This window comes from Phaenicophaeus curvirostris, chromosome Z (assembly GCF_032191515.1).
Source record: "Phaenicophaeus curvirostris isolate KB17595 chromosome Z, BPBGC_Pcur_1.0, whole genome shotgun sequence".
Classification (NCBI taxonomy): Eukaryota; Metazoa; Chordata; class Aves; order Cuculiformes; family Cuculidae; genus Phaenicophaeus; species Phaenicophaeus curvirostris.
In genome coordinates, this window is record NC_091431.1 from 22632097 (window position 1) to 22656501 (window position 24405).

The following is a 24405-nucleotide window of genomic DNA, read 5'->3' on the forward strand; positions in this document are numbered from 1 at the left end:
ATGCAGTGATAGGACAAGAAGTATTGGCTTTAAACTGAAAGAAGGTAGATTTAGATTAGATATTAGGAAAAAAATCTCACCTTGAGGATGGCAAGGCACTGGAACAGATTGCCCATAGAAGTATTGGATGCCTTATCCCTGAAGTGTTCAAGGCCAGGTTGGAGGGGACTTTGGGTAACCTGGTCTAGTGGAAGGTGACCCTGCCCATGGCAGGGGGATTGGATCTATATGTCCCTTCTAACCCAAACCACTGTAAGATTCTATCTTGGACTAAAAGCTTGCCAAACTGTCCAGCAATAAATTTAAAAAAAAAAAAAGTCTTAACGCAAACCATTAAAAAAAGAAAAAGAAATCAAATAATCAAATTGCAGTATTACAATTCTATCATTTTGTATTTTGGCTATAAATATTATCCATTCGGAATCCATAGATTAGAGTGTTGTTGAATTTGGTCAAAACTAGGCTCTATCTGAACTAAGTATGAAACTAAAAACCTCGTTCAATCCCTTGAAAATCCCTCCTAAACTGTCAGACTTGTTAGTCTCTTATTTTGGCTAGAAGGCATGTGTGCATTCTACAAGGACATATTTCTGAAAATGGCTGTAAATATTAGCACAGCTTTTAACAGAGTAATGCTCTGGGTTTCCCCACTGTCCAAAATATAAAAGATTTGAGTCCTCGCGCTTGGTTCATGAACAGTAAGTACAGAAAACAGGCTGGATGTAATACGTACCAGCAAAATCCCAAACCAGCAGCAATGAATATAAGTTCATAAATCTGGTTTTAAGAATGAAAGCAACAAACAATTAGAGGCAAAGAAAGAAATTAACCCTTAACATGTCTCTGCTGCTTATGACATCTAGTGGGTACACATAGCAGCCTGGAATAGCAAATGGAATCTCCTACTTCTTCAGTGTTTGGCTTAATTATTTCCTTCATCTGCATGCAAATTATTTCCATTTGAGTCAATAAATGAAAACAAAAATGGTACAAAACATTTTCACAGCTTATACACGGCTTTGAGCACTTCAGCTGAATTTGACAAAGAGAATTCCACAGGATTCCCTTCTGAACACATGAAAGACAAGGTGTTTAGGAGCAGCTAGCAAGAGCAAAAATCATCACTGCTTTTAAACCTGAGCTCAGTGTTGCCAAGCACTAAGAAATGACTTGAGCAAGACTTTTGAGACAGACCCCCTTAGAGAATTGTGATTCTTCTGAGGCACAGGCCCAGTAAGTGAAGAACAGATAAGGTGAGTGGAAAATTGGCTGTATGGATGGGTCAAAGAGTCATGATCAGTTAAGTCTATCTAGAGGACAGAATACTAGTGCAGTCCATCCCAGATAAGAACTGGGAAAAGTATCAGTTTAATATCTTCATTAACAACCTGGGTGATGGCTCAAGACTGCAATCTCAGCAGGACTACAGATTACACCAAATCTGGCATGTTGGTCAATATGCTCGAAGGCAAGGCTGCTACTCAGAGTAGTCTGGACACTCAGAAAAAGAGGGCAGACAGTTATCTCACCAAGTTCAGCAGAAGTAAAGGAAGTCTCACATCTGAGATGGAATAACCTGACGGAACATAAAGCCTGGAGGCTAAATGCCTGCAAAGCAGTTATGAAAAAAAGGATCACAGGAGTCCTAGCAGACAACAACCTGAACATGAAGCAGCAGTGCACCCTTGCAGCAGAGAAGGCCAGCTGCACGGGCAGTAGCAGGATGCATGTAGTATCCAATCCAGAGAATTGGTCCTTCACCTCCATTTAGCACTTGTAGTGCTGCATCAGAGTACTGTATTCAGTCTTGCTCTCTCATTACAGAAAGGAAATGGACATACTGAAAAATGTCAGAGGTGGGCCACGAAACTGGTCAGGGAGCTGGAGAATGTGCCCTGTGCGGAGATGCTGAGGGATCTGCATTCATCCAGCCTTAGAAGGGAAGGTTTCACAGGGACTTTGCTGTTGCCTATAACTACCTGTTCAGAGGATACAGGGAAATTTAAGCCAGACTTCTCTCAGAAGCTCACAGTAATCAGATAAGAGGCAACAAGCTGGAACATGCAAAATTGTGATTAGATACTAGAGAATACACATATATATTATTTTCTACCATGAGGTGGTCTAATACTGGAACAGGTTGTGCAGAGATGTTGTGAAATCTTCATCCTTGGAAGTGTTCAAAACTTTACTGGACATGAACCTAAAAAGACTGAGCTGATTAGACCACCTTTGAGCAGGTATTGGCCAAGATGACTTGTGAAGGTTCTTTCTGTTTTAAATTACTTTATCAATCCAAGAAGTCTACTTCTGCCCTGAGTGGGTGTCTCATCCACTGCTAAGGTGAATTGTGACTTTCTGGTTTCTATTAATGGAAATTATTCCATCCCCCTTTTTAGCATTGCCATTTTTTCAATATTTTAAAGGAGTTAAATAACAATACATACTAGCATTCAGCATTTCACTATGGGTGCTCAGTTCTTCAGTACCCTTTTCAATGAGAACATGCATTCACAAAAACAACAACTTGGAGAAAGAAAATAATATTTCCACTAAGCTCTTCAGCATTGTCTTAGATTATTCATAACAATTTCATGTTACAGGATGTACAGCATTATGGTTTTAATTATTGGTTTAATAAGCAATCCCCACTAAATCCACTTTAAAAAAAAACATTCTAAAGAGAAGGTAATTTGGATTGTACTTACCTCTTTGAGGCACACAGAATACGTTCTACAATTCTGTCTAATGTTGAGCAGTTCTACATTACTGCAGTTTCACAGAATTGGTTTCAAAATACAAACAATGCTCTGAATTATTAAATAGCAATAAGTATAAATTTCTGAGATTGGGAGTAAGTTTATTCTAAATCACTACATATGGACTTATGGACATAAAGCTGGTAATATGCACTTGGAGCCCAGAAAGCCAAACACATCCTGGGCTGCATCTTAAAGAAGTTTGACCAGCAGGCTGAGGGAGGCGATTGTGCCCCTCTACTCCACTCTTGTGAGATGTCACCTGGAGCACTGCATTCAGTTCTGCAGTCCTCAACACAGGAAAGACATAGATCTGTTAGTGAGTCCAGAGGAGGGCCACAAATATGATTGGGGGCTAGAACATCTCACATACAAGAACAGCCTGAGAGAGTTGTTCAGCCTAGAGAAGAGAAGGGTCAGGGGAGGCCTTATAGCAGCCTTCCAGTACTTAAAGGGGGCCTACAGGAAAGCTGAGAAGAAGCTCTTTACCAGGGAGTGCAGTGATAGGGCAAGGGGTAATGATTTTAAGCTGAAAGAGGGGAGATTTATAGTAGATGTTAGGAAGAAATATTTTACTGTGAGGGTGCTGAGGCACTGGAATGGGTTGTGCAGAGAAGTAGTGGATGTCCCATGCCTGGATGTGTCCCAGACAATGTCAGATGAGGCTTTGAGCAGCCTGATCTAGTGGACAATGTACCTGCCCATGGCAGATGGAGTTGGAACTAGATGATATATAAGGTCCCTTCCAACCCAAACCATTCTATGATTCTATGTGACATATTATCTTAATCATTTGTGTGCCAATCTCACAGCATAACACTAAATATGTTTTGTTCAGCACCGTTAAAATTGACTTTGTCAGTAACCTCAAGCCCATGAAATTTCAAAATTAAATCCTAGTTTAGTTCACAGTTCATGAAAGCACTACAAGCCATGTCTAAGATGGTTTCTTAAATAAGAATAGTTTTAGGAACTGATGTCAATATTATGGGAATTGGTTATTTTTTCACTCCACCTCTGACTTTCTCTTATAGGGTAAAACTAACCCAAGAGTAAAACTTCCCAAGCTCATTTTACAAAAGAGGTGTTACACAGAAAAACAGTACTTCAATTAGTTACACCTAGGCAATACTAACACCACCAGCAATTTTGCTGTAATGTTATTTCATGTAGTTGAGAGTGAAAGATATTTGTCTTTTAACCATTACATGAACAAAATAAGCAGTCTATATTAGCTCAAATTCCTATGAATAATGACAGCTTTGTGCGTGCCAATTTAAAATGCAGCTACTAGACTGAAAAAGGAAGACACTTTCTAAAATTACAAATAATAAATGGTTTACTGGAAACTTACTTGCTCAGCCAGAAAATACACAGCATATAGTACATGCATACTGTATTGTTGCATAAAACTGTGCATAATTTCCTTCCTTGTTTCTTTTACCTCTTTCACAGTGAGGGCCAGTAAATCCATAGACACATTCACAGCGATTAGGTCCAATACACCGTCCTCCATTCTGGCAACCATTTTCACAGACAGCTTTAATTAACAAAAACAGTTTTAAATGTCATAGTAATGTTATTTCAAAAATTACCATATGCAGTACTAAAAAATTATTTTTATTTCCTTTGAACTGGTCTCAGTCTTTCTTCACCTGATGAACAAACTGATGTCCTTCCAACCCATCAACACAAACAATAATGATTCAAGTCAAATTCCATTTAGCCCTAATTCCACTAGAACCTGCTTAATGCTAATTGCAAGCAGCTGTTTAATTCATGACAAATTAAATTCAGCACAGATTCTTAGCAGATGTTTCACTTATGTATATTTTTAAACAGTTGTGCAGCTCTAGGCACTGATCATAAGAACTTAGATTCATCATTGAAGTTAGCAGATAAACACTCAATTGTTGTGAGGTTTTTAGAGCATATTAAGTTGTGCTGTTTATTCGCAACAGCAACAAACCTCTAACGAAGGGAGGTTTGTGGAGTCTCAGAGACAGATAATTCAGATCTCAGAATTGATATTGCTGAGAAGAAGTGATGTTTAGAGCAAGGAAAATAATTACTGATTTAACTCTTCTTTAAGCACCTTCAAAAAGTGCTTTGCCTTTAAGATCTCAACAAGAAAGCAAATTTTTTTTTTGAGGTGTAAATCCACAGTATATAAAGATGGAGAAGGCACTTTATAGCTGTGGGACTTCGGAGCACCCATTTATGCTCTTTACCAATGCTGTTAATCAAGAACAGCTCCTCCTGCCAAAGCACTGAAATCTTCTCAACTTGAAAGGACATCATGTTGTTCTTCCACAAGGTTGAAAAATACCATTAAAAGAGTGCTTTAACTAATTCCATCTAATTTCAGGCTCATTGCTTCTAGGACACGTAGCCGTCTTCAAAATTAGCACATGTTCCAGATGGAAGCATTTCACATTAAATGACAGCCTCACTGTTTTCAAGTGGCTCTGAACAACAGCAAAGCTATTTTGGTGTAGAAGACTCTATGCTGTCTTCCTACACAGCTCATGCCAGCTTGAGTACGGCATTTTTAACATACTTAAGTATACAATGCAGAAGAACCTCAGCAAGTTAGAGAAGGTAAATATTTTAAACTGGAAAAATTTATACAGGCTTCCCATATCACAATGGAGAACATAAATTATATTGTTATGTGGAAAAGTGACCAAGCCTTACCTCTTACCAAGAACTATAGAACTGAATTACTTTTTACTGAGAAGGCATATTTTATGCATAAAATGCACATACTTCTCTGCATGTGTTACACTACTGAATTAATGAACAATGACGCTTTAGCGAGACAACTAACTTCTGTACATTTAAGACACAATTACATTCAAGTAAAAAGAAATAAAGACATATTTATATTTTTCAGGCATCATTCCATGCTGTGTCTAGATGACTTACTCAATCTCACTTGAAATTTTAACTAGCTTATACACTGAGACCAACCTCCACAGTTTCTTAAGATTTTCTGGATTTCTTTAGAGTCTGAGTACTTGAAAATTCCTCTTTTAATTGAAAATCCTCTTTCCATTTATTCCCTGGAAATATGCCTCATCATTCAAGAGATGAACCAATACTTTAAAAGTAGCAGGAAGCAGACAGCAATTCATTAAAGTAAATCTGACTGTGACTAGGGTCATATTCTAGTATTATAGCTATTACCTAAAATATTAGAGGGTTTTATCCAGGTAGAAATAAAGCAAAAAAAAAGACTGCTCTCCAGCATTTGGAAAAGTTATTAAGCCAGAACTATGTTCTCCCGTGCTATTCAATCTAACTGTTCTTTGTCTAGCTGCCTTTTGTTTGTCTCTAGTACCTTCAAACTACCTTCAGCAACTAATTTCTCAGCTAATTAGTAGCCATCTGGCCTCAGAGTATACTTTGGGTCTTTGTTCATCCCTGCAGCCTTTAGTGAATTTTACTGTTCATTCAATTTGTGTAGCTAGTGAACACCATACTGTGATAACCAGAGCTGTGCAAATAACTTACTTCCTAGCTTGTCTGTCAAACAAAAATGGTATCCAAAAGCTTGAACAGTATTTAGTCTTTTTCCTTAGTCAAGTAGAATACAGAAAAACGTCCTTTAACCTAGCAACTAGGCTCTTCTTTTTCAGATGGAGAGCCTTCATCAAAGAGAATGAAAAATTACTGATGATCTAGTACGAAAAGGAGAGTGGGATATATATTGCCATTGCTACCACAGGATTTTCCGAAACCATTTGGTGAATTCAATCCCTAACTTGAATTTTAGACAATACAAAAGCACTTCAAGCATGAACTGCCTTTCAGCTCAACACTATACCCCAAAACAGCATTACATTTCTTGCAGACACTTCATTATATTTTAGCATACTGGCTTTTTCACCTTCCTACTCTACTGAAAGCAAGAAGGCTAACTTGCAGGACTTATGTGGATTTAATTCTAGATGCAACAGATCAACTACTTACGCTGCCCACAGGAAGTTCCAATGTAGCCCTTCTGGCACTGGCACCAGTCATCCATGCACGTGCCACCGTTCAAGCACTTAATGCGGCAATGTTGTACTGCAACAAAGCCCAGGCAGATATGAATGTTAAGCAAAAATCCCACATCAGGAAGGAAATATGTATAAAAACAGAGACATTCAAATGTAGATGCGTGCTTTGAACAATATAAGCTACGTGCTTAAGTGTACAGTCTGTATTTCTGTAACCAAACTCATCCAAACTGTAGTTGTTCGTCAGCCATTATTTTAAGATTAACTATGAAGAGTTGTTTTAGAGCTTTCCATGACCACTTTCAGCACCTTACAACTTCTAATGAACTTGGAGGCTGTGCAATCTTCATTTCTTAGGAAAATGGACTCAAAGAAAATACTAATAACACATACATATATATTTAAATTTTCTTATCTCTTCAAACACATTTTTTTCACAGACTAAACAAGGGAATGTGCTATATCAAACTTGATAAAAAATTAGAGGAAACCAAAGCATAAGTTACACACACATATGCAATAATGACAAGTTACTTTTAAAGGATTTACACACTAACTATTTCTGGGTTAACACTCAAATAGCATTACTTAAAATCAAATTTGTAGTGAAAATAAATATAGTGAGCCCTTACTAGGTTTTGGTCCACACGTAGGTGACACTTGTCCATTTGCACAAATGCACATGTTAGGACGGGAACAAAATCCATCACCACAGCCACTTCTACAAATTGCTGAGGAGAAGCAAAAAAAGACAGTGATTAACAGTAAACTTAGTCTTAAATGGCAAGAAATAAAAGCTGTAAATATGTTAACATTTTCTTTTAGGGAAAAAGAAACCACAAAACCCTGTGTGAATGCTCAGTTCATTGGCATAGTTAATACATCTGCAAAAGTAATCGTAAATTAAATAAAGAAAAGTGAATTTTGGTATGTAACAAATTTAAAGACAAACAGACTCAAATATGGCATGTTCAAACACTGGTCTGACCACTGAAACCAGATAATCAGCCCTTTCCCCAATTAGAAATATTATCCTACTACACAAGTAATATAAAATTATTAAAATTACATATTTCAGACCACAAGACCTGTAGAAAACTTTACCAAGGATCCAAGATTTGCATGAATATAAACAATACAGATCAAAAATGCCGATGTATGGCATGACTTCTCTCTTACAATTACTGTTTTAGAGGCATTTCTATGTCCCTTTTTTCTAAGGTTATCCAGCCTTAACACAAGGCTGTCCTGGGGGAAGTTATCATTCAGATGCTCAGCTTTGAAAACTTTGTGTACTTTCCCTAAACATATTTTGTGTACTGAAATATTTCTACTTTATCATTTACAAACTAACTTTATAAAAAAACTCTCGAAGCCTGTCCATACCATATTATGTCCACATAACACGCATGCCATTGTGCATCCTGATGCATCAAAGTAATGCCTTCCCTTCTCGCTCACCAGCCAGGGGAGCTCCACTGCTCAAAGGAACAACAGAATCAGAAAAGAGTAAACAGCTACATCCAGATTCTAAAGGAGAACCAAATGAATACATCCAAATAATCTGCTGGATTAGCAAATGCACCAAAATTAAGCCTGAAACATTAAGAGCCAGTACAGCACAGGAAGACCTTAAAAAACCACATATCATGCAAAAGACAGCTTGTAAAGCTAAAAAAACAAGCAAGATCACAGTTGCTTCATAAATAATGCTAGAGTTTTGAGAGAGTCAAATAATCTGGAAGCACGTCTCCACTGAAGGACTACAAAAGGAACAAATACCTCCAGTAGATAATTTACCCAGAATATACCAACTACATCAAAAAAACTTGTCCATATAGATTAAAGGGGAAAAAATCCCCAATCCACCTGTCCTTATACTTAAAAAAAGAAAGCAGAGAGAAGACCTTTCTCAGAACACTTGTGGTCCACTTCTGACATAGAAAAACATACATAAATGTGACACAAATCCCATAAGGAAGTAAATTGTTTTCTTGCCACTTTATAGAATCCAAATATGGAAATCCGAATCGGAATCCAAATCCTGGAAAACTTACATGCTTCCTTTTAACCGTTCTCCACCAAATCAGTGCTCTGCACTTAGACCAAACATAACCAAACCAGACCAGATTTTCTAAACCCATGCCCTCCTTGACATATGCCAATAAAGGCCTCGTTTTCTTTACAAGAGAGGAGAAGACAAAGCCTCATTAATGGTACACTGACATTACTTTTTGGGCATCAGAAAAATGCAACGAGGACCGCCTACACTTATCGTTAAATTCCTCTACAGTTATGCTTTAAAAGTAAGGCATGAGGAGTTAAGTATTTGTGAGATTTCAGTGTTTAGTTCAAATAAGACATACCACTGACTGATATAAAATACTTCTTCTATTAGCAACGTAAAAGTGAGAAACAGGACTCAACTTTAGCTCACTTGACAAACACAGGGAACAGGGTTGCTTTCCTTCTGTCACTGCTCAGTCCATCTTTATACACCATAGCTCAATTTCCTGATTAATTAAGGTCTGCATTTAGACCATTCTGTTAACTTATTATTTGTTACAGAATGACTTTTTATCAATTGAAAGCCCCACAGCTGAAAGCATATTTTTAATGCCTTCAATTTATCTTATTCAAAGAAAAAGTAAACCTAGGTACACCTTCATTCTTTAGATACAGACCATCAACGACAATCCTCACATTATTAACTGAAAACACTGTAAGGTCAGAATGGCTTCATGTTGACCTATTATGAGTTTATAGATCTCTCTTCATTAAATAATACGTTAAAATCACAAGCTATAATCTGCACTAATTATAATGAATGCATCTCCAATAAGAAGTTTGCTAGCTTGCCCATCATCCTGAGCAGGTGGCTTTGCCTAGCTAAAGAGCTCTAGCTAGAGGAGCTATCATCTCAAATAATGTTCAATGTGAGCACAGAAATCTGTACTCCTAAACCAAAAATACAGAGAGAAAAGTGTCCCAGCTATTCTTACAGATGATCTGGCAAAAACATTTATCCTTCAAACATGTTAGAGCTGCGATTAAGCTCCAGTAAAAAAAACAGCAGCTAAAAGATGTCCTTTGTGCACATAAATTAATAGTAAATCATGGATTATACTGGATGTGAAGAGACCTGAGACTGAGGTCTTTCAGAGGCACCAAGAGTCACAATTTAAGAATAATTTATAAGGACTTCTGAAAGTACCTAAAGCGTCATCTGTCCCTAGCTTCAACTGAGTTACATACCCAGATGAGAGATGATAAATGTGAACTCAACATTTGGAGCCCTGCTTTTACTCCAAAGTGTACTGACACCAGCGTCTTCTGAATGACGTGGTTCACCTTTGCTAGTAAACACTAGATTAACCATAAATCAATATCAGTTATACACGGCGCAGTCATGAGAAATATTAGCAAGGTAAATTTACTCATGTAAAATGAATAGATGTGAACAGGCTGATAGTTTGGCAGATCTTCACTTATCACCCGCTCCTTCCCTAGTTTACTCCTGAATGTCTGTAGTGTGTTACAAAGGAACAGTACCACAACTTACCTAAAGTAAGCATATCATAAACATGAATTCTGAAGTTGAGTATACTTATTAACAAAAGAGATGGTGACAAGCTATGACGAATGAGGACAGGCTGACGTTAAAATTCAAGGACTATAAGAAGCATGTGTCTAATATAAGCAGTTATCTAACGGGAAGAAAACTCAATTCTCTGTTTTCTTTCTAGGTAGACAATGTTCCCTAATCAGATTACTGAGCAGTCGTACTGGCTCACCTCCCTTTTCTCTCACTGAGTCATGACAGCAGCCACATTTGTCAGCACAGTGCCTACTCTGACTATGCAGTAAACTTAGTCTACACGCTTTACTGCTATTTATACACAAATAAAAATGATAGGTAAGAGAATAATCACCCTAGATGTAAAAAAAAAAATTCCATTTGACTGTAATGTCAAGTCTAGCAGAGAAGTTGCAAAATACCTCAGATCTGATTTGCCTTATATCAGGACCTTTTGGCCTCTTCTCCCAAGTGACAGGGGACAGGACAAGAGGGAATGGCTTCAAGCTCCGCCAGGGGAGATTTAGGCTGGACATTAGGAAAAAATTCTTCACAGAAAGGGTCATTGGGCACTGGAACAGGCTACCCAGGGAGGTGGTTGATTCACCTTCCCTGGAGGTGTTTAAGGCACGGGTGGACGAGGTGCTAAGGGGCATGGTTTACTGTTTGATAGGAATGGTTGGACTCGATGATCTGGTGGGTCTCTTCCAACCTGGTTATTCTGTGATTCAGTGATTTTTTTTATACTGTTACTATAGTCAATTAATTGTTTTAGGGAAGGTTCTTTAATTTTTCCTTCATTGTTGTATTCTTTTTAAATAATTAAGTGCAGATATGCCTCTTAGGAACACACCAAAGAAAAAACATCGATTTGCTAATACCTTGATTACATTTTTTGTAATCAAGGTATAACTCACGGGCCTTTTTCCTTATCTCTCTCTTCCTTTTTCTTCCTTTCGAAAATAAGGCACAAGACACAACTGAATTCTCTTTTCTCATAATGAATGAAGCAGTAAGATTTATTATTAACCGTAGGGCAATAGAAGCTCAAAGTCAGACACTTACGAACAATGCACTGATTTCCTCCAGGGAGTGTTTTCCATCCAGGGCAACAGTACAAGTGGAATCTAGAGCCACATATATTTGGCCTGTCAAACAGACAAAAAAATAAATGTATATATAAAAATATAAATCAGTGTAAAGAGAAGCCAAAGTTCTTGTACACAAAAGGGAAGAAACCAGCTGTATGAAACAAAAAAAAAGTGTTTAGAAAGAGGTTCAGAAAAAAAAAATCTCCCTACAATGTCTTTCTCCGTGGTAAGGGGTTCCAAGCCATTTGATTTTGTACCAGTTCAACTGGTCAGTATAAAGAGAGGCAAACTAGGCAACAGCAAGTCACATTCATCCCTGTTGGAACTACTGAGGATATGAAAGGGATGAGTTTGCCCCTGCGTTCAGACACGACCTCACAATTCTTGCTGTAATAACTCTTCACGCTGCCACCTGACACAAGGCAGATGGGGTGACTGGGCACGAAGACTAAGAAACTAACTCTAATTACCAAGAACTCCCCCCCAAGAAAACCAGGAAAAGCAGTTTTCGCACAGGTGCCCAGTAGCCAAAGTGAAGTGCACGCCAAAGCATCTTAACACCGCAACACGTTCGAACAGAAAGCCCAGTGGTTGTAACGCAGCCTCACACCACGCCTGCTTTTAATACAACCGCGCTAACTAAAACTCTGCCTTTCACCGCCGAGGACACCAAGCTGCACTGACAGCAACTCCCGGCGGACAGAGGGGCCGGAGCCCGAGGGGAAAAGGAAGGGGCGGCTGCGGGGAAGGGGCTGCTCGCCGGGGAGGGGCGAGCGGCAGGCGGGGACCCGAGCGCGGCGAGTCCCTTACCCGCGGAGCGCATCCCGCTGGCCTCGCCGGCCGGCTCGAAAGGTGCCGCCCTGTCCTTCGGTTCGGGATATGCCGCCCGCTCCTTCGGTTCGGGTGGTGCCGCCCGGTCCCTCGGCTCGGGAGGTGCCGCCGGGCCCCCCCGCCCCGCGCAGGGGCGGCAGCTGCCGCTGCCCGGCGGCTCCGTGCGCGCAGAGCGCCAGGCAGCCCACCCATAGGAAGCAGCGCGGCAGCCCGAGGCTCCGCCGCCCGCCCATCCTGCGGCTGTCCCGGTGGGGCACGGAGACTCGGGAAAGGTGTGCGTCGGTGCCGCCCCGCTCTCAGCGGCTCCGCTCCGCGCCGGGCGAAGGGTTCAGCCGCGGGAACCTCCTCCTCCTCCTTCTCCCCCTCTCCTCCCCAGCCCTCCCGGCCGCCGCAGCCGTCAGCGGGACCCGGTGATGCCAACGGCGGGGTCCACGTTGCATTCCCCTCCTCTTCAAAGAGAAGGAGGGGAAAAAAAGGAAGGAAAGGAGTTTTCTTTCCCAGCTCCGGAAAGGAAAAAAAAAAAAAAAAAAAGGAAATCCAACAGAACCACGTTGAATTTCCCAGGAAAAAAGAAGTAAAAGTAGATGACCGCTAGCAAGCAGCCGCCTTTTACAAGGACTAAAAAGAGCTCCCGCTCAGCCCAAGGGGCGGTTTTGCCGCCGGCTGGTGCTGGGGGCGGCGCCGGAGCCTCCACGGGTGCGGGGGCCGGGGGGCGAGGGAGCCCAGCGCTTCCCCGGGGTCCCCGCCCCGCCTGGGCCGCTGGGGGCGTGCCATGGGCAATACGCATAGACTCGTAGACCCATAAACTCATAGACTCATAGACTCATAGAATGGGCTGGGTTGGAAGGGACCTTAAAGATTCCAACCGCCCTGCCGTGGGCAGGGACACCTCCCACCAGACCAGGCCGTCCAAAGTCCCCATCCAGCCCGGCCTTGAACACCTCCAGGGATGGGGCAGCCACAGCTTCCCTGGGCAACCTGTGCCAGTGCCTCACCACCCTCATGGTGTAGAAATTCCTCCTTGTCTAGCCTAAATCTTTGCCTCTCCAGATTATACCCATTGCCCCTCATCCTATCACCACAAGCCTTCGTAAACAGTCCCTCCCTAGCTTTCTTGTACTGGAAGGTCGCTACAAGGTCTTCTCGGAGCCTTCTCTTCGCCAGACTGAACAAGCCCAACTCTGTCTGCCTGTCCTCATAGGGAAGGTGCTTCAGCCCTTTGATCATTTTTGCAGCCCTCCTCTGGACCCATCCCGACAGTTCTATATCCTTCTTATGTTAAGGATTCCAGAACTGGACACAGTACTCCAGGTGGAGTCTCACAAGAGAGGAACATGGGGGCAGACTCACCTCCCTCACCTTGCTGGCCACGCTGCTTTTGATGCAGGCCAGGAGATGGTTTGCCTGTCGTACACTGACCCGCCTTTATGGGGAGGCTTGAAAGCAAAACCCCTCCATGGAACAATGCCTGGGGTTCCAAATAAAAGGTCCAAGTTGATGCTGCAGTGTGGGGCCCAGCCCGGCAGGGTGAAGCCTGGAGATGGAGCTGGGAAGGGGTCAGAGCAGGTACAGGGAGGGATCAGGGAAGCCTTCACATGCCCCACGAGCAGTCAAGGAGCCACCAAGCAGAGCAGGAGCACCTTCCAGCACCCGTTCAGCATCCTGTAGCAGTCAGATTGTCAGCAAGGGGTGGATGCCTTCCAAACACTTGAAAAACATTGAAAGCTGAGAGACTTTGGCCCAAACCTGCAGTTTCCTTCAAGAGTAGCTTTTTCAAGTTCAACCTTGAAGCTTTTTCCTTGTTTTTCTCTTGCTGTTTCTCTCCACATAACCATCTTGAAATCAATGCAAAATAAAAAGAAAACTGTCAGCTAGGCTAGTTTCATGTTTATTTTTTAAAGCTAAACACATGCATTTACCTAACTGTGCTGAACAGACAGCTGCCCGTAGAAAGCTGACAGCAGCAATGAAGACAAGTCCCTGCTGAAAGTCACTAAGTGCTCCCTGTGGGTCCTTCTGATGACAACAGGACACAACCTCGTTTTGTCATCTGAGAACCATAGAATCATTCGGTTTGAGTTGGAAGCGACCTGAAAGATCATCTAGCTCCAACCCCATAAGAAAGAGCAAGAAAAAAATTAATTCAGAGAAACTGAACCATACATGTTGATGGGATGGACTTCTTTATCTTTTCTCAGAAAAGCAAGTCTCCCAACATGAGCACGGATCCAGCTGGAAAGGTTACCCTGGCATTACTTTTCCCATTGAGTCTGCAACAGCCAGAACGAGTGTGAAGCCCACTGTCTTGACATAAGGAAAGTTTGATGTAGCCTGTCTGCTTACGCCTTCTTGGAGGGGAATGCAGGCCTGACTGCAGGTTGGAATAAGAACTCTACTGCAACACTGGATTTACTTTTCTGCCAGAGAATTAATTCACCCCAAATTGGATAAACCCTGGACACCCAATCACTCATACTTGAGGAGAGGGTCATGAATTTTAGTCCTGACAAATACTTCTTCAGTGAGTGCAAAACAAGTTAACACTGCTTTAAATTCCAAATACAGAGAGGCCAAGACACTCATTGACTTCTTGCAGAAGCAGAATCTGGCGCAGAATCAGAGAAGACTGATCACTTTGAATTACATCTGTATGGTTGAGCACCTCACCGTACATACCATGCACACTCTGGCAACTGGGGAACATTTTTTTTTGTGTTTTGAAACAGAACAACCCCAAATGTGGCAGCTGCTTTTAAAAGCGTGTTATCCAACACTTCTAATTCTGGGATGAGAAGCAGGACCCATGTTTTGTTATCTCTGAAACAAACCGCACTAGCCAAGAGGTCATGAAGCCATTCCCTTATAGAAGTCTCTGTCCTAGTTCGGTAGTCCACAGGCTCTAATAGAGGCTCCATTCAGAGACCTGTATTCTGATTGATCAGAAGCTGATTTTGTTTAAATTTGGGAGATTAGCAAAAGTAATTTTGCATCTTCAAGGTTAAAACCTGGAGAAATTAATGGGACTATTTAATAAAGGGACTATTTAATGAAGACAAACTGGGAAAAAGCATTCAGGAACCTCATGAATATAGGTGAAGTTTGGAATTTCTTCAAAATGGGAGCTGTTAAACCCATTTCAAATTAGGTGCACCAAGCAAATCCTGGGAGAGGAGGATTCCATGCTTGTTTGGGTGAATATCTACCTCAAAATAAAAAGCAAAGAATAAGGAGGCAGGCTACAAAAAGTAAAAAGTAAAGAACTGATCTGAGGTAAGTTTAGTGCATGGACTATTAGAAAGGATTCCCAAAATTTAAACAGAGCTACATCTTAAAAAGGACTACACAAGAAAACCTTAAAGAAAAAAGAGATCAGTGAAAGAAATGACAAAAAAGTCAACCAGTTACAGAGCAGGGGTGGGCAAGAAGTTGGGGGGGAGGTGTGGAGGGAAGGTTATGGTTCAAAGCCAAGATGTGTATGTTTTTTATTGTTGTCTTACTTTGAAACTGTCGATGTTGAGCTTAGGAGTAAAAGCCAATGGTCAACAGCTACCAGTGTTTTGTAAAGTGAATTCAAAGACTGGAGACCCTGATGCAGTCAAACCACAAGAGCATAAGGGAACACCGTTCTGGAATTTTGCAAGGAAATAGCACCACAAAATTTGCAAAATATGCAGTAGCAATGAGTCTTAATTTTTGTAAGATTCATATGTAAACTATCTGTGTAAGTATGCATGCAAAGTAAGTATTTAGCAACAAAACTGTCTTCATTAAAAAGCAAAGCATTAATACTTTTTATGGGTACAAGACACTGATTAGATATCATTAAAATAATAAGTATCTTCTGATCATTCACTTTAGAAAAAGATATGCTAAAATTGGAATAGCTGCACATTAAAGCCACTAGTATGGTCAAGGGAAGAAAAGAACTGTGAAAGGATTTGGTTTCTTTAGCTAACAGAAGTACTCTTAAAAAATAGTTCAGGAAAGTAGAAGAAAAAAGAAAGTGTAAAGTATACTTCAAATCTGTGCTACAATTAGAATAGTTTTTCAGATAAGACAGGAATACAGCTTTGCATTAGAAAAAATAGAACATAAAATTATAAATACTTTTAGGATGAAACTATATTTCTTTAGTAAAGATGTAGGATGTGTCTAAAAACTCTTAAAAAGCATTTGAATTTGATGGTCTGACAGGTTCACTCCCATCCTATTCCCTAATTGTTCTAAAATAGAATAGTTTCTTTCACTATATTGACATCATGTCACTGATGCAGAAGGATAAATGATGTCTACATTGCTGCAGCTGAAGTTCCGCTTTCTGCTTCAGTTCTGAGCAATTCTGATAAAAATAGTTCAAAATATCCTATATAGTAGATGTTCAGGAGACATGTTAGTGTACATTTACATACAGACAATATTCCCAGAGAAAAAACTCACAACATGGATTATTTTAAAAATCTGTATTTTACCCATGTGGTTGATTTTTTTCCCCAAACAAAGTTGGGAGTTATTTTTAAGCAAAGGCATTTGGAAACAAAGTAAGAATGTGGGATATCACTTTACTAAATCAGGATCCAAGTAATTTGGACTACTTGGATGTAAATAATTTCTGTGTCCCCTAAAAATGATGTGTCCTGGTGGCTACGTTTGATCATCAATGAAAAACATTCTCATCTATTCATTACCCTGAATCATTAAAAGTACACAATGGTGGATACGCAGGTCACTACAGGTACTAAAAGTACAAATGATGAGAGAATATCAGGTTTAAAAACCACAAGTTTATTTCTTTATAATGCTACTGTCCAAATTTCTGTGTTATTATTTTTCTTTTTCAGAATTTAGGAGGCCTCAGTCTATCATAGACTGGTCCTGTCCTGCAGAGTTTCCACTTAAAGTTAATAAAAGGCACTGCAGTATTGGGCCCATCTGTTTGCCCAAGGCCATAGATGGAAAGCATAAATCACATAAATTAAACACGTGCTTGATATAAAAGAAAATACTTGCCTGAAAAGTTTTTTTTCTGTAGGATAAAGCTTTTTTTGGTTGTACTGCGTTGTCTGGTTGGTTGTTTTTTGTAGTTGTTTTGTTCCATGTCTGAGATACTACAGTAAAAATTATATTATTATAAACATGTGAACTTGTGCTTGTGTACACTTCAGGAACATGGCTCTACATTTTCAGAGTTAAGTGTCAGACACCAATTTTGTAACCATCACGTGTGGTGTCATACGTGATGGTTACATAAGTCACCAGCTTACAGATCTAAGCACTTTGATATATACAGGTACAGTATGCAGTTTGCTGGTCATTCCACATGGATATAACAAACCATTCGGCATGGTAGCAAGGGATGTGTCTGAGTGCCTGGCCATATCAGGAAGCATTCATTTTTTGGGCATCGTGAGGAGTACTTCCTGCATCCCCCATGAAAAAAAAGTGTTTGAATAATTCTTTTGAGATTATCTGGCTTCATTTCAGATAAAAAGTGATGCAAATGATGAAAATGGGTTGGAAGGGATAGGATAAACTTAAAAAAATGTAGTCATGCAAGAATGTGTAAATATTTTGCTTTTTCTCTGTCCTTTTCTAGTTACGTATCAAATTCCACCTACACAACTGAATTCTCTGTAAAAACAAGTTCCTTACTTCTTAAACATAGGTATCTTTTCAATATTGTTTTCCTTCTTTTGACAAGACGGCAAATGTTCTCACCTGATTTTCTACCACCACTATTTTGGACCATTCCAAATATAAACTTTTTTTTTTTTTTTTTAAATGCGGCAGAGTACACTGAGAATTAGTAAAATATTGGGAAAAGGTAAACTGTGAAGCTCAAGCACGTTGAATAGAATGTGTGTGAAATGCAGTTTTGTATATGCCTCTTTTTGTTCCACCTTTAATAAAACAGATTATGTAATACCTATTGATACCAAACAGATCCTGAGCTCCCATGCACTAAACTCTGTGGAAAATGAGCCAGAGAAGAACACAGGTTCTGTAAGAACTGAGGTATCTAAGCGAACTCCTGTCTGTATGCTGATGACTCAGAAACCGTACTCATTTCTGATAAAGTAATTTCTGATGAGATTTTGGACTTGTCCTTTTAAGCCAGTCCTTTGCTCTGGAAAAACAAACAAACAAACAAACAAAATCCCAATCAATACACATCTTGTAAACTTTCTGTTGCTCCGTTTTTCAATTTCCGTATCATCTTCTGTACTCGGCACTGGTGACCACTCCTTGAATCCTGTGTTCAGTTCTGGGTCCCTCCCCACAAGAAGGATGTTGAGGCTCTGGAGCGAGTCCAGAGAAGAGCAACAAAGCTGGTGAAGGAGCTGGAGAACAGGCCTTATGAAGAATGTCTGAGAGAGCTGGGGTTGTTTAGCCTGGAGAAGAGGAGGCTGAGGGGAGACCTCATTGCTTTCTACAACTACCTGAAAGGAGGTTGTAGAGAGGAGGGTGCTGGCCTCTTCTCCCAAGTGACAGGGGACAGGACAAGAGGGAATGGCCTCAAGCTCCGCCAGGGGAGATTTAGGCTGGACATTAGGAAAAAAATTTTCACGGAAAGGGTCACTGGGCACTGGAACAGGCTACCCAGGGAGGTGGTTGATTCACCTTCCCTGGAGGTGTTTAAGGGATGGGTGGACGAGGTGCTGGGGGGCATGGTTTAGTGTTTGATAGGAATGGTTGGACTCGATGATCTGGTGGGTCTCTTGAACCTGGTTATTCTATGATTCTATGATCCTTCAGTACATCCTCTGTCATCCCAGAAGGACACAGGCAAGCTGGAATGTCTACCCAGCACAAGAACTGATTTACTGCATCTAATTTTGCACCTTACTTATTGCTGCCTCCTCCTTTCTGGCTTATATAAATCAGTTTATTACTACTGACAGAAACATCTGTAATGACAGAAGTGCGCTCCCTCTGACTCTTCTGAGCTCTTCCCTTCTGGATCTAATGCATGCTCCCTATCTTCATGTTTTCAGTCAGAGCCAAATCTTCATTTGGTATCTTTCTCCAGTATCTCCATTACAGAAACATTAAAAAGTATTTCTGGAAAAGACCTTGGAAAGTCATCTGAATAATCCTTTGTACTGTAAAGCAAACAAGAACTCCAACTACAGGCGGTATTCTACAAACTGACCGTTTAACCTGTACCTCAAGTACAGCAACTCTGCAGGGCTGCAGGTGATCTGCTACAAATGCCACTGATTTACCACTAAAAAGTTTTACCCAATTTCAATAGGAATCCTACTTTCTGCATTTTAAATGGCTCTCTGCAAGCCACTTTCATATCATTTCCATCATCTTCTTACATGCTTTGTGTTTGAAGAACATCATTCTGCCCCTTTCTGTTCTTTTCTGACTAAAATAGTCTATTTTTTTTTTTCAGACTTTCCATATCTTTCCAGCAGATTTATTCTACTGGGATGACCTTCTTCAAGTGAGGTGCTCAAAGCTTGAGACAGTTTGCTAGCTGAGACTGTGCCCAAGCTGATCAGAGAGGAGGGATAAAGTCATTTCTCTTACAGCATAAAATCAGGGATGTTTATAGATTACTGGGTGCTTGTGTTTTCCAAAGCAGTACTGATGTTATCAGACTAGGAAATCGGATTAGTTGGCCTAACTTCCCTTTTCCTCTCTTTAAATATATGCATTGACCTGGCCTATGCCCATGACTTGGTAAACCACAAATGAAAACTAGTAAGCAAAAACAGAGAAAACAAATTTATTCTAACTCTAAATGTACTGTCAATAGAAAAGAAGAAAGGAAATAGTTATGATCTCTTCCATGTCTGTGCTCATCTGTAAAATTTCAATGCATATAGAGGATATTACAACCATTTAAGAAGCAATTCTGATCCATAATTTTGACTCATTCAGCTAGTCACTCTACAGGTAGAACCTTGGATATTATTCCCTAACATGAAGTCCCTTATAAACATATGACTTGTAGATCAGTCAGACTTTGCATTAACTTATTTCAGCAGCATTATGCCAGTATATTGTAATTATGACATGTTATATACTGCATAGAAAAAAAAAAGTCATACACAAATACAAAATCCAAAAGAAAAGTGGCAATCAGCAGAAGTGTTTGAAATGTGGCTATCCAAAAAGAAGGATTTTTCTGAGTGTGCTGGTGGTCTCATATCCAGGCTCTAGTGCTTGACGCTAGTGGTATGTGGTTTGGTGTGTGACCTCCTGCACGTAGCCTCTTAAACAGACCTGTAATGGTGCAAAGGCTTAAAAATACTATGACAATGTCAGCTTTTCATTTGCCTAAAAATAAAGTTGTAGTCTTTTTAAATATTAAACACAAAGGTAGAATCAGTCCTGATGTTTTAATTAGGTAAAGCAAATTTGGACCGAAGATTATAGACTCTAGGTTTGCAGTCATGCGAATCTCAATGTATTAGGGAGAGAAGGAGGAGAAGCCTTGCTGATTTCCTACAGATGTGCTGTTGCATTGCTGTAAATTTCCAGACTGAAAAAGAAATGCTAGTTACACACCTTTCCCTTTCAGCCTGTGGTAGAATATTTCACAGATTGCTTATGCATTTTACATTCAGAGAAAAAGTCATAGACCTCTTTAACCAGATATTCTGTTTTTAGCTTGCCATGGACATTTTAAAATCAAACCCCTGTGTTTTCTAATTCAAGCACCATACCTTAAATATATATATACACATATACATATATGTGTGTATATATATATTGTTAACAATCTAGGAAACATAGCCCCTGAGCCTCAGATTTTTTTTTTCAGCCTGCACAGACACAAATATGGACAGCATTATTATCACAGAATCATAGAATGGGTTGGGTAGGAAGGGACCTTAAAAATCATCTAGTTCCAACCCACCTGCCCTGGGCCGGGACATCTTCCACTAGATCAGGTTGCTAAAAGCCTCATCCAGCATGGCTTTGAACACCTCTGAGGTTGGGCTTCTACAGCTTCCCTGGGCAACCTGTTCTAGTGCCTCACCACACTCACAGTAAAAAAAATTCTTCCTAATATCTAATCTAAATCTCCTCTCTTTCAGATTAAAACCATTTCCCCTCATCCTATCACTCCACACCCTGATAAAGAGCTTCTCCACAGTTTTACTGTAGGCTTTTTTAAGTACTGGAACGCTGCTCTACAGTCTCCCAGGAGCCTTCTCTTCTCTAGGCTAAACAACCCCAACTCTCTTAGCCTGTCCTCGTATGGGAGGTGCTCCAGCTTTCTGATCATCTTTGTGGCCCTCCTCTGGACTCACTCTAACAGATCTATGTCCTTCCTCTGCTGAGGACTCCAGAACTGAATGCAGTGCTCCAAGCGAGGTCTCACAAGAGCAGAGTAGATAGGGAGAATTGGTTTCCTCGACCTGCTGGCCAGACTTTTCTTAATGCAGTCCAGGATACAGCTGACTTTCTGGGCTGCAAGCATACATTGCTGGTTCATGTTGAGCTTCTCATACACCAGCACTCCCAAGTTCTTCTCTCCAAGGCTACTTTCAATCCATTAGTTATTCTCCTTTGCTTAGGAAGAAAACATAGTTATACTTCTATATGTGTGCAAATATACAAATATGGTTTTATATATGGGGAGTATAAATATTTTTTGAAAGACATGGTATCAACTTCCCAGTTAGAGCTAAGAAAACCAAACAAAGAAAATGTCACTGTACTTATAGCCTAGAAATTACTTGGCATAGAATAAGAACGAAGACCTGTAAGACCATCATCATAGAGACTATCATATCTTCAGACCAGCAGCTAAAACCAAGCCACTTTCTCCACTGACTTCTGTTGACATAGACCTTAAAGAGACTTCCAATATTGGAAAAGATATGTAAATGTGGCGGTAGGCAACATCCAATATCCATCTTCACAACCAGAGAAAAATTCATAGATTCAACCAGAGATGGCAAAATATGCTCTTTTGGGTGAACCTGTCATAAACTTTTTAAACTGGAGTCACCTTTGCATATCACAGTCAAGTTTTGAAAGGAGGCAGGTTTCAACATGATTTTTTTCTTCAAAACATTCATCCTTCCATGATATGTACTGGATCTTGCCAGTGATGTGTATGCTTCAACAACTCATATTTCTAAACATAGTGTAGTACAACTTCTCTTAAACATCTGCTCTTGAGACTCACAAAGGTGTGTTGCAAAACAGAAGTGATCTTCAGCTAACAGTCAAACAAAAGCAGATCATCCTTGTCCTTATAGTTTAACATACTACATTGCAAAATACCTTTTTATTATGTTGCAGGTTGGTGATCTTTATTGAAACAATGCTGTTTGGGAAGTGTTTTCTGCACTCTTCCTTTCAGCCAGGTAATGTCAATGACAGAGGAAACACAACCTCTACATAACATTCTTGAAGTTCAATAACTTACAAAACATCTTTCCCCAGCCCTAATCTGTTGATTGACCGGTTTATCAGGCATTGGAGTTGAGTGTCATTCAAGATCATCTTAACTGTAAAACAATTCTGCTGCTTTTTACAATTGTTCCTATTTTTTCTATTATTTACAGTGACATCTAGGGGCTTTTTTAATGGACCAGTTCTGTGTTCTGCAAGCGTGGGATAAACACAAGAATTAAAGTTTCTTGACAGCAAAATATTACAATCAGTACAGGAGAGGCAGGATTTATTTTGGAGAGACCTCACTGAACAAATATTGGTGAGCTTGACAGGTAAATTATGCACGTGTCATAGCTACTTACTGAAATATAGAGAAATATGAACTGGGGAGATGAGGGAGGATATTTTACATATGCCTTCAGGATTTAGTTTTCCAAGAAGAAAAAGAGAAAAAAAAGATGCAGATGTATATCAAGTTTTTAGGTGTGCTTGTCTGTGCAGGTTTGTCCCACAGGACAGACAGCAGTCAGTCTCTTGATCCCGAACAGGAGAGGCTAAGTTTCTTGGGAAGTAATAGCATGTAACCCGTATTTGATACAATAGAGGATATGGAATCAGTAAAACAGTTGAAAAAATTTCTCTTTGTGTTAGCAATCTGGACATATATTGTGTTTCAAAGCACTAGACAACAAGTTGTTATCATTGACATGTGAGGTGATAGCCAGAACAATACTTTTAGTTGTACAAATGGAACATCATATGAAGTGAAAATGATGCAAATTGCAAATGATGATGAAAGTATGGGCCCGCATGACAGGCAGTATGGCAATCCTACTAAAAATGGTTAGATAAAAAAACATTTAGCTGGGTAACTTCAAAGTTAGACAACCAGTTTAAAATACTCCCATGCCCTCTCCAGCAACAAGGGACTAATCGATGGTTTTAATGGTAGCTACTTCTCATAGGAGAGTGTGTCCTTCTTCCCTCCCAAGCCTTTGGGTGTTGTTACTGGCTAGCTTGGAACACACACTTGAGCAAGAGCAGATTAATCCTCTCCTTGTTTCATAAAAGGTATCAGTCATCTAGAATATTATTACCTTTGATTGTTTCTGCAGCAGAGGATAAACACTTTTTTTTTTTTTTTTCCCCTAACAAGATGGCCTGGAATAATTTACAGGAAGGAATCTTCATTTACAGGGAAAGCAAGGTCCCTTTATCTTAGCAAGACTTTCCTAAGGACTACAGGGATGCTGCTGGTCAACTACTAGATGAATCCCGAGCCATATTCCAGTGGTTATAAATAACTTTATCAGACTTCTGAGGAAAACCCAATCTATTCAAGTTCAGACCATGTTTAGTGTTTTGTTTTGGTTTTTATATGAAGCATCTTTCAACCTTTACCTTGTCTTCTCACACTTTGACTATACTATAGTATTTTGGTAGTTGTAGTATTTTATCATGTTGAGATTTATTATGTTTTTATAAAATGCATTTCAGATATTAGAACTATTCCTGAAGCTCTGCCTTTTTTGTTTGGTCAATTTACAATAATATATTTTTTTTAAAAAAAAGATGTCTTCTTTTGATCAGTATTACGTAGTATGACATTAGAGGCCTTCTAGATACTGAGGTAATACACGTGTAGTTACATTTCTCCACCAGTTTTCCAAAAATTGTGTTTGATATGGTATGTTTACCACATAAATAGGTAAATTAGAACTGATTTTATTTATGGTATATATAATACTATATTAACTATTAATTCTATCACTGATTCT

The 24405-nt window shown here is 39.8% G+C and overlaps 1 protein-coding gene across 1 annotated transcript in view; it reads right to left on the reverse strand.

Moving 5' to 3' along the window:
* Positions 1-12495, reverse strand: part of FBN2 (fibrillin 2) — a 145289-nt gene extending 132794 nt beyond the window's left edge. The window contains exons 1-5 of the mRNA XM_069881153.1: positions 12242-12495; positions 11406-11488; positions 7396-7494; positions 6735-6830; positions 4204-4299 (exon numbers count right to left, since the gene is read on the reverse strand). Coding sequence (XP_069737254.1) covers positions 4204-4299; positions 6735-6830; positions 7396-7494; positions 11406-11488; positions 12242-12495 — 628 coding nt within the window. The remainder of the gene's footprint in view (positions 1-4203; positions 4300-6734; positions 6831-7395; positions 7495-11405; positions 11489-12241) is intronic.
* Positions 12496-24405: the final 11910 nt, after the last annotated feature.